Source organism: Balaenoptera musculus, chromosome 15 (assembly GCF_009873245.2).
Source record: "Balaenoptera musculus isolate JJ_BM4_2016_0621 chromosome 15, mBalMus1.pri.v3, whole genome shotgun sequence".
NCBI lineage: Eukaryota > Metazoa > Chordata > Mammalia > Artiodactyla > Balaenopteridae > Balaenoptera > Balaenoptera musculus.
The window spans coordinates 66141121-66152407 of record NC_045799.1 but is presented as its reverse complement, the minus strand read 5'-3'; the positions used below and the strand labels follow the sequence as shown (position 1 = coordinate 66152407).

The following is an 11287-nucleotide window of genomic DNA, read 5'->3' as shown; positions in this document are numbered from 1 at the left end:
TCTGGGGAGCCTGCTGCCCCAGGAACAGGCGGAGACTAGAGCTTCACCTGAGCTTCTGCGGAGCTTGGATATGTAGCTCAGCTCTGCATGTGCTTCCAGGCTGGAAGTAGGAAAACACACCAAGTACAAGCTGGTTTTTCATATATTGTGTATAAAAAAAAAATCAGAGACTCCAGGTAAGATGGCTGGAACAGCCAGGGGTTGTCTGTGGGACTGCTACTGGGGAAGATGCCTCAGCTCTGCTCCAGGTCGACCACCAGGTAGGGCTGGGTGTCCCTCAGGGCCTGGAGGAGCAGATCCTTGCAGGTCAGGTTCCAGGCTGGAGCAAAGCTGAAGAGCGTCCTCATCTTGGTAGGATTGGTGCGCTCCGCCCACACTGCCTGGTACTGCTTCTCTGTCAGGACCTTCCCGTACAGGGCGTCCAGCACCCCATCCACGTCTGTGACCCGCGCAATGAGGGCCGCCCGATGCTGGTCCACAAGTTGCAGTGCTGGGGCAGGAGTGGGGAGAGGGGATGAGCTGGGACCAGGGTGGGTGCTGGAGCCTGTCCCTCTTGAACACTAGGCTTTCTTTAGAAATTGCCCTGAATGCAACCCTAAGGAGTGGGGCTCAAGGCAGGCATGCCACCGGGACTCTACATATAGTGGGATGAGTTTAACTTTGTCTCCCTTTCTCCTCCCAACCAGGCTCGGGCCCTGGAGGTGTGTGAGTAGGTGGGTGGGGAGGGTTGGCCTAGCTTTGCGCTCTCTGGGTGCTCTTGGCCTTGGGACAACAGATTTAGGCTGTGCAGGGGTGCAGTGGGGCGAGACTGGTGAGGTGCCCAGGTAGGTGAGGTTGGGTGTTGAAGGTTTTACTTGGCTTGGCTGCTGTCTGGCGAGGGGCCTTGATCTCGGTTGGCACGGTTCCATGGCCTGTAAGAAAATGTTAAGTGGTGTCTCCAAGTCTTTCTGGGATCAGGGATCTCTTGGTCCGGGAGCCAAGGTCAGTACCAAGCCTCCCCAGCAGGAGAAGCTTTTATTAAAGGGTAGGAGGAACAGGAAGCGAAAGCGCGGGGAGAGGCAAACGTTCGGGTTGGGAGGAGGGTGCAGATGAGGGCATACTGGTCTGGACCTCTGCGCGGAGTGTGGAGGAGGTGAGCTCCCCCTTGCCCAAGGTCTCCTGCAGCTGCTCCGCCACCTCCTGCATGCCCACGTCGCGAAGCACGAGCGCCGTGAGGTTGGCACCGTACGCCTCCAGATAGTAGCTGACGAGCTTGTCGGTGAGGTCCACAGCATCCATGGGCAGCAGCGTCCCCCGTGGGATGCGTGCATAGCCTTCGCGCAGCGGCACTGAAAGCAGCTTCATCTTGAACTTCTTGAACTCGTCTGCAGTCAGGTTCTCCAGCGCATCCAGGAAGGCATCGTGCGTGCACCCCGTGGCTCCCGGGGTCCCCCACTGTAGCTCACTCGGGCTGTCTGCCAAGCAGGAAGTCTGCTCTGCGGCGGGACCTGGAACTCCCCGCCTTCTCTCAACTCCGGCCTCTGCCCCAGAACATTGCCCTCGGGTGTAAGGCTCCCGACTATCCCGTTCCTTCCCATCCTCTCCTGGCCATCAGGGGGTGCCCAGATCGCATCCTTTGGCTGGTCTACGAGGTGGGACCCAGGAGTCCGGGTGGAAAAGGGCTCATGGGTGGTGCCTGCCTCTCCAGGCTTGGACTAGCTAGCACACATTAGGAACCTGGTTTATTGGAGTGCTAAGGCTTAGAACTGTGGAATTTTAGAACCCTGAAATCTCCATGTTTCCCTAAACCTTAGCATCCTCTCTGACATGTCATAGAATCAGAGTCATAGAATCCTAACAGCCAGACCGTGTAGCTTCCCAAATTCTGGGGAATACTGGGGAGAAATGAGGTGTTAAAAAGACGGTAGAGATAACTGTGTGTGCTTTATCTCTCCAAACCTCAGTTTCGTTATCTATAAAATGGGGATAATAACACTCACTCATCCACTTAGTAAATATTCCAAGATAACATGGACTACCTGATGGTACCTGGGACCTTGCCAAATGCTTCCTGGGAGAGCCAGAATTTGGTCCCCCAGGAATTGAACTTCTTAGGAAGCGATGACAAGAGACACTTGCAATGGTTGAGAAAATTCTTGACTGGAGGGAAAGTCACGGGTAGAGAGCAGTTCTGGGGTCAGGGGGCTTGACCCAAAAGAGCAGATGAAAGGTGGCATGGGATGGTGTTGGAGGCCAAGCTGTGCCCAGAATTGTTAACTTGCCCTTAACATGGCTGGGAAGGCCCTGCTGGTCTGCCCCTGTGGACCTCGCCAGCCTTGTCTTGCACCACACCCTCCCCCCCACTCCACCTCTGAGTTCCAACCACACTGGCCTCTCCATTCCTCAGATCTGCCTGGCTCCTTTGCTTCTCCAAGCCTTTGCACATGCTGTTCCCTCAGCCTGGAGCTCTCTTCCCTCACTCTTTGCCTGAAAAACTCTCAAGGCTTTAGGTCTTAAGTTAAATGCTACTTCCTCTGGGAGGAAGTATATTAATGCGTATATGTGGAATCTAGAAAAATGGTACAGATGAACCGGTTTGCAAGGCAGAAATAGAGACACAGATGTAGATAACAAACGTATGGACACCAAGGGGGGAAAGCAGGGGAGGGGTGGTGGTGGGATGAATTGGGAGATTGGGATTGACATATATACACTAATAAGTATAAAATAGATAGCTAATAAGAACCTGGTGTATAAAAAAAATAAAACAAAATTCAAAAAGAAAAAGTGTATATAATGATAAAGGGATCAATTAACTAAGAAGATATAACATTTATAAATATTTATGTACCCTACCTCAGAGCACCTATATAAAGCAAATATTTAAAGAACTGAAGGGAGAAGTAGACAGCAATACAATAATAGTAGATTCCCATCACCAGCCTCTAAGGCAGTGTGCATACCTGTGGCAATATCCTGCAGCCATGGAATTGCACACTGACAGCTGGGGCCCCCACAGCTGCCTGAGGGCTCAGCTCTGGCCTTATCTCCTGTCACTGGCCTGCACTACTAGGCTCAACTGCAGCTGTCCCCACAAACTGTGCACCTGCACCCAGCCAGCTAGATCCCCATTAAGCCTCCATTGCTGTGCATGTCTGATGTGAGATCCTGCAGGCACAGAATGTACACCAACATCCAGGGCCTCTGAAGCTGCCTGTGTACCTTCACGTGGCCCTGGCCCTTGTTCCTGGCCCTGGCCCCAGCCCCTACCACTGTGTGTGTATCCGCAACCAGCCTCTGCCATTACTTAGGCACCAGTTGGTGGTATGTACACACCACCACCAGCTCCATGCCACTGCTGCCTGCCCTTGTATGTAGCCTCTGGACCTGGAGGCACCACAGGGACCCCAATAGCCCTTGTAGCCATTGCAGATACCCCACTATGCTCACCAAGGACCACACAGTTGTCAGTGCTGTGGACCCCTGTGGCCTGACCCAGAGAGACATCATGCCCCCACCCCCCACCCTGGACCCAGAGCTGCCACATGCCCCTGCACTTGGCAGTCTGTGCCACGAGATACAGAGTCACAACAGACTCCAGCATGCTCCCACCCACAGAAGGTCTTTCATTACCAGAGTCAGTCCATAAAGTCTGGAAGAGTTGACTATTTTTTCAGTTGTGCAGACACCTACACAAGACTACCAGGGTCACAAAGAATTGGGGAAACATGACACCACCAAAGGAACATAGCAAACTTCCAGTAACTGACCCCAAACAAGTGGAGATAATTTAATTGCCTGGCAAAGAATTCAAAATAATTATTCAAAAGATGCTCAGAGAGCTCAAGAGAACACATAAACAATTTAATGAAATCAGGAAGACAATACAAGAACAAAACGATAGGTTCAACAAGGAGACAAAAAACAATCCCATTCACAAAAGCATAAAAAATAATAAAATACTTGAGTAAATTTAAAGAAGTGAAAGATCTATTCACTGAAAACAAGACATTAATGAAAGAAATTGAATACACAAATAAATGGAAAGCTATCCCATGTTCATGGATCAGAAGAGTTATTGTTAAAATGCTCCTACTGCCCAAAGTCATCTATAGATTAAATGTAATCTCTAGGTTGCCATGGCTAAGGGGTGAGGGAGATGGAGAGAGGTTGGCAAAAAAGTACAAACTTTCAGCTATAAGATGAATAAGTTCTGAGAATCTAATGTAAAACATGGTGACTATAGTTGATAATACTGTATTGTATAATTGCAATTTGCTAAGAGAGTAAATTGTAAGTGTTCTTACCAAAAAAGGAGAGGGGGCAACTTTGGGAGGTGATTGATATGCTAATGAACTTGAATGTGGGAATTCTTTCACAAGGTATACATATATCAAATCATCATGTTGTACACTTTAAATATAGTACAATTTTATTTGTCAATTATACCTCAGTAAAACATGGCAGTAACTCCCCAAATTGATCTACAGAGTCAGTCAATTCCCAACTGCCTTTTTTGCAGAAATGAATACACTGATCCTAAAATTCATATAGAATTGCAAGGAACCCTGGATAGCCAAAAATTTCTTTAAAAAGAAGAACAAAGTTTGAGGTCTCACACTTCCTGATTTCAATACTTTCTACAAAAGTGACAGTAATCAAAGCAGTATGGTACTGGCATAAGCATAGATATATCTTAATCTAATGAAATAGAATTGAGAATCCAGAAATAAGCCCATACATCTACGGTCAATTGATTTTCAACAATAAATAACAGTATTTTGAACAAACAGTGCTTAAACAACTAAATAGGCGTGAGACTGGAAGACAAGAGTACAGCCATTTTTGAAAAGGACCCGGGGAACAACCTTGTGCAAGCAGGCTTCACAGATCCCTTAAAACAAAGTGCCTAAAGCCTTCCAGTTCCCTGAAAGATATAAAGGCCTGACAGACATTCCCAAGTTGTTTTTGCAGGAGGCAGATCCCCACCAGATGAAAACTGCTGACCGCAAGTGCATAGACCCCCACACCAGTTGAAGGTTGATGATGCTTGAAACTTCATCTTGATGCCAACCAATCCGAGAATCGAGCACAAGCTGATCGGGCACCTGCTGCCCCCTCCCTCACACTCCCTTTAAAACCTGTTCCCTGAAAGTCCTTGGGGAGTTGGCACTCTTTTCTGCCTTCTCCGCTGTGCACAAACTATCCTTTTAATAAAAAGCTTTGCTTACCTAAGAGCCTTGTGGTAGTGAAATTCATTTCTATGGTATTGCTGTCCAAGAATCTGGAGAGGGCCTGGTAACAGGCACATGCAAAAGAATAAAGTTGGACTCTTACCTCACAATATATACAAAAATTAATTAAAAATGGATCAAACAGGGCTTCCCTGGTGGCGCAGTGGTTGAGAATCTGCCTGCCAATGCAGGGGACACGGGTTCGAGCCCTGGTCTGGGAAGATCCCACATGCCACGGCTCAACTAGGCCCGTGAGCCACAATTACTGAGCCTGCGCGTCTGGAGCCTGTGCTCCGCAACAAGAGAGGCCGCTATAGTGAGAGGCCTGCGCACCGCGATGAAGAGTGGCCCCCGCTCACCGCAACTAGAGAAAGCCCTCGCACAGAAACGAAGACCCAACACAGCCAAAAATAAATAAATTAATAAATTAAAAAAAAAAAAAAAGGATCAAACAGCCAAAAGTAAGAGCTAAAACAATAAACTCGTAGAAGAAAACATAGGTAAATCTTCATAACCTGGATTCAGCAATGCATTCTTAGATATGACACCAAAAGAAAATATACATTAATTGGGCTTCATCAAAATCAAAACTTTTGAGCATCAAAGGACAAAAATGTGAAAAGACAAGTCATAGAATGGAAAACATATTTTCAAATCATATATCTGATAAGGATTTCACGTTATGAACGAACAAAGAACTCTTACAACAAAATGACAAACCAATAAAATAAAGGGCAAAAGGATCTATAGACATTTCTCCAAAGAAATTATACAAATAGCCAACAAGCACATGAAAAGGTGCTCAACATAGCTGTTAGGGAAATTTAAACCAAAACCACAATGAGAAACCACTTACCCACTAAGAGGGCTATAATTTTTAAAACATTTTAATTTTTTAAACAGAAAGTAAGTGTTGGCAAGAATGTAGAAAACTGGAACCCTCACACATGGCTAGTGGGAATGTAACGTGGTATATAGCAGCTGTGGAAAAGTTTGGCCATTCCTCAAAAAGTTAATCATATAATTACCATATTGTAATAGCGGCCTCCCCAGCCCGAACCCAAACTGCGACGGGCCCTTTCCTCCTCCCTCCCTGGCGCCGGCGGCTGCGCGGTTGGGGCAGGGGCTGCTCCGCCGCTCCGCTCCGCGCTCCGGCTGGGCCTTGCCCACCGGCCTGGCCCCGCACCTGCCGGCCACCCACTGCGCAAGCGGGCAGGCAGGCGGGAGCTCCGCTCTGCGGACACCTGCTCCCGGTCCACCTCATCAGTCATGAACTGACCGGTGAGGCCAGACGCGGGTTGAGCCCAGGGGGCCCGCCGCCTCAGACAGCGATCCCAGGAAAGGGTGTGTCAACCGCCTCCACGTGGCCACCGGGGTCTCAGCGGCTTCTGCGCCTCGCTTCACCTGGACCTGGAGGACGACGTTGCTGGAGCAACCTGGTACTTCTCCAGACCTGGCCGCTTTCTGGGGTAGCACCTTTCTACTCTGGGTGTGAGAGCTGCGAGGCAGGCGCGAGCTGTAGCAGCCCCGCTCAGCCATTGGTCGGTGCCACAGTGGCCCCGCCCCCTCCCCCTCTGGTGTATAAAAGGAGCCCGCATTCAGACTTCGGTAAGGTGGATTTTTGAAACGGTAGTCTGCCGTATTCTCGGTCTGCTAGCTTTCCCATTAAAATCGTTATTCCTTGTTCCAACAACTCCTCTCCCGATTTATTGGCCTGTCGTGCGATGAGCAGAAGGAGCTTGGGCTTGGTAACAATATGACCTTGCAATTCCATTCCTAGGTTTCTAGGAATGGAAAGCATATGTCAACACAAAAACTTGTACACAGTAGCATTATTCATAATACCCAAAAAGTGGAAACAACCCGAAAGTCCATGAGAATGGATGAACAAAATGTGGTATTATCCAAAATGTAATACATGACGCAACACTCATGAATCTTGAAAATATGCTAAGTGGAAGAAGCCAAACACAAAAGACCATATATTATAATGATTCTATATATAAATGTGATGGAAGAAATTTTCACATATTGAGTTATGAGGCAGTCATTCTAGCTTATACAGGATTTAACTTGAATTTTATGCTAGCTAAAACAGTCTGTAGCCTATCAAACATACATTGTACATCTGCTTTAATCATTAAAGTAAAGGGTACCTGAAGTAAAGAATGGCCTTTTTAAAAATAAAGATTAAATGCCTCCCTTCCTGGGATGTCAGTGCTGCATACTTCTTCGATGATAAGACTCCCTTCCCAGGTGCCAAGGCCATACTGACTCATTGTATACATGCTGATCTGTTTTTTTTGTTTTTGTGAAATCTTGAAGGAATGTATTCCTGACTTGTTTGGTGTTCTTTGTTCTGATGAGATATAAAACTATGCGGAAAATCATGCTTCTCTGGAGCAGTTCCTCAGAGTTATCTGAGAGACCGTCTCCCGGGCGATCATCCTCAATTTGGCTCTAATTGGCTTATTGATTATTTCCATCCATATAAGAAATGCCCAGAATTGGCAAATCCATACAGACAGAAAGCCGATTTGTGGTTGCCAGTGGGTGGAAATACGGGGAATGAGGAATGACTGCTCATGAGTACAGGGTTTATTTTAGGGAAGATTAAAATGTTCTGGAATGAGTGGTGACAGTTTCACAGCATTGTGAATGTAATAAAAGCCACTGAATTCTAATACTTTAAAATGGTGAATTTTACCTCAATTTTTTTAAAAAAGAAAAATCCTATGGGATGGGTAAAATGATATTCCTACATAATAGCTGAGATTCAGAGGTCAACTCATTTGTCTGAAGTCAAATTAAAATTAAAGCTGACTGAACCTCCCAAAACCTTCCTTCTAATCACTGTTACAACCAAAATAAAAAATAAAAACAGTTAAAAATTAACTCTAAGTCCCTAGTGGGTTTTTGCGTGTTTGTAGGGCGTTGGGGCGGGGGGGAGGGGCGGGGGGGAGGGGAGGAAGCACGCTCTTTGGCTGGAAGGCGGACGGGGGGTAGGCGGAGCATCCCGATTAGGAGGGCTTAGGGAGGAGGAGGAAGGGCGAGGAGGTCCGTACAGTCACGGCCGAGGCCTTGGTAACTGCCTCCGCCCTGCCGTTGAGGGGCGCCAGTCGACCTAGAGCGGTACCTCTTTCCAACGCTTTCCCCGAGCGCCCCGCCGGCGGCCCCGCGTACAGGTTTGCAGTCTCTGCCCCGCGCGGACCCCTCAAAGGCGAGGTCCTACCCCGTACCAGGCGGGCGGGAGGACCCAGCAAGCGCTGCCTCGGCCCCTTTCCCGCCCAAGGACCCTGGAGCCCCTACCTTCCTGACAACCTGCCAGCTCCTGGCTCGCTCAACCCACCTGTCTCAGGTTTCCCCAGTATTTTACCACTTGCTCCTCCTGGCCCACCACACAGTCCCCCACTTCCCGAAGACAGAGACTAGGAGTGAGAGGAGTGAGACACTTGCCTTGGCATTATTAAAATAATGAAACTACTATTAGTAGTAATGACTTAATAGAAAGAATATTAATAAACTTATTAGTAATGTAGGGACCAGTAACCAGGATGCCTTGCCTGCCTGTTTAAGGGGAAACCAACTCAATAAGCAAGATAAATACTTTAATATGACATTTAAAAATTTTTTCAAAATAAAAAACTTAAAAGTACCATGAGGTGCTATATGGGAGGCTAAAACAAAAGGAAAAATCAGTAATCCTGATCCTAGCATTATTTAAAATTTTGGTAGTTTGGTTATCATGGAATTTTTTTAGTGTTTTTTTTTGCAATATTACATTAAAAAATTTTTTTTTAATCTTCAGTACTGAGTATCTTGAGTTCTGAGTATGTCCCTAAATTTTGCACTGGAAGTGAGTACTTCAGTCACTGTGCTTGGCTCACCCTAGTGACAGCCCTGCCCCACTGTCAGCTTCAGTGTGGTAGTGGCAGTAGGGAAGGGTAGGGAAGTGCAAGTGGCCACCTTCTCCCCAGAGTCTGTGGAGGCTTAGCAAGGAACTTCCAGAGGTGCAGGCACAAGGGCCTGTAAACCCTCTAGGTGTGTCCCAGCACAAGGTCTCACTGGAGGGCAGGGAAGGAAGAGTTACACCAGCATCCTGGTTACTGGCCCCTACATTACTAATAAGTTTATTAATATTCTTTCTACTAAGTCATTACTGCTAATAGTAGTTTCATTATTTTAATAATATAAACTAAAAAGCATCAATAATACTTATATAATATAATACTTATTAAACACCTACCAGCTAAACACTTCACAAAATGATTTCATTTATGCCTCACCACAACTCTGGGAGGTTGGTTCTAATATTACTAATACTATCTGATTTTACAGTGCAGGAAACAGGATCAGAGTGGTTAAATCTCTTGTTTAAGGTCATCCAGCATGTACAGTGGCAGAACTAGGATTCAAATCCAAATTGGCTGACCACAGAGCCCTTACTTGGGAATCACAAAGTACAAAGTTCCTAATCCTCTACCTGGAAATGACTTGGTGGGGATTTCATCTGCAAAGCATTAGTACTCCAATAAAAACCTTAGAAACAAATTGAGATGTTAGGATATCTGCTCATACAATGTATCACATCAATGAGTTAAAAAAAAAATACGATAATTTCCATGGAAGCTCCTTGTAAACTAAGCCTAGAAAGGTATTTATTTACATGTTATACAAAAGTATGCTAACTCCATAGCCCAGCCAAGTGGTGTGGCACCAGCAACCCCCTTCCCTCTGGAGCATTTGGGCCAGTGTTTGTTGTACACTGGTTAACCTGCTGTCAGTCCACACTGCAAAACAGCTTCTAACCTATATTCTAGATCATTGCTCTACAGTTGGCCACCAGACCTGTGCTGCTCCCCTGGAATTCCAACCAGCCTCCCCAGAACCACTGCTGCTACCACCAGGCTGGGAAGGAGGAAGAAGGCTGCCCTCCCCTTTTATGATGACTTCTTTCCAGACCCTTGAGCTAAAACCAGACCACCATGTTTGGCAGCTAAAACTTTGCTGAGGACCTGGGTGATCTCACCCAAAGCCGTATGAGGAAGATGATTTGAGGTGACTCACAGACCTACTGTCTTTTGAATAATCATGCATTTGTTTTGATGCAAATTCAAAATGATTGAAATAGCATATTAAACTACAATAGCAGGCTAATTTTGCTCCTAGTGAAGCTAAAAAGAGTAGTAAAAATTTTAACACAATATATTTAAAGTAAATAATAAAAGAGATCTCAAGGAGGTATTAGAGCTTCAACAGAACCTGGCAGTTGGACTCCTAGCGTATGTGATCACCTAAGAATTCCCTTCTACCTGCCCAGGTTGTACAACTCCTGACCCTAACCAGATATTGCATATTGCATAACTTTCATTTTGGAAAGGCTCTGGATACTTGGGACCAGTTAGTTCCCTGGGTCTTCAGTCCCAACAGAATTAATTCAATTAAGACCAATTTTCCCAGCGCTACTTTAGTGAGGGCCTGGGTGATGGTACGCAAAGCTTTATAAGGAACACGATTTGAGGTGATTTACAGACTAATCCTGTTCCTACAGGATTTGCTAGAAACAAATACAAAAGCTTTCTACTTGACCAGGGCTCAATTTTTAAATACACAATGGAAACAAACAAACAAAAAACCATCTGGCTTTCCTATTTCATTTCTCTTTTAGTTGGTGAGTATTTATTTGGTTTTGCTTTTTTTTCCTCAAGAATAATGAGACACACTGCTATTTTCTTTATTCCTCTGTCATTTTTTAAACACAATAAACGTTACATCATAATAATTATAACAACACAAATAATGAGCCGTAAACACTTCGCAATCCCAGCAGCCCTGGGCCTGCACTTCTAAGGATGGTGAACTGAAGAAACAAATTTGTGTAATTGAAATAAGCTTTTCCAACCACCACCACATCTTCTCTGTGTTTTGATGATATAAGAGGTTTTCATTTATTATGTGGCTACTCTGTGCCAAGCACTGTGCTAAGTACATTACATGCGATTTATTATTTCATTGGTACATATTTTGACACTTACTACACTGTCTTTCATTATGATGTGACCATTTCCTAAGAA

General features: G+C 45.9%; 1 protein-coding gene across 1 annotated transcript; it reads right to left on the bottom strand.

Moving 5' to 3' along the window:
* Nucleotides 1-228: 228 nt before the first annotated feature.
* LOC118881652 (apoptosis-associated speck-like protein containing a CARD) lies at nt 229-6752 on the bottom strand. The gene is made up of 5 exons (XM_036826776.1): nt 6507-6752; nt 5211-5274; nt 1149-1583; nt 855-911; nt 229-490 (listed from the first exon to the last, which is right to left on the bottom strand). The coding sequence occupies exons 1-5, from the start codon at nt 6750-6752 to the stop codon at nt 234-236; spliced, it is 1059 nt and encodes a 352-aa protein (XP_036682671.1). The 3' UTR covers nt 229-233.
* Nucleotides 6753-11287: the final 4535 nt, after the last annotated feature.

Coding starts and splice junctions, on each gene's coding strand:
- LOC118881652 (XM_036826776.1), bottom strand. CDS start 6,752: ATGGCTGAGCGGGGCTGCTACAGCTCGCGCCTGCCTCGCAGCTCTCAC. Junction 5,275..6,506: donor GCCCCCTGGGCTCAACCCGC/GTCTGGCCTCAC, acceptor GCCTGTTACCAG/GCCCTCTCCAGATTCTTGGA. Junction 1,584..5,210: donor CACTACCACAAGGCTCTTAG/GTAAGCAAAGCT, acceptor CCTGATGGCCAG/GAGAGGATGGGAAGGAACGG.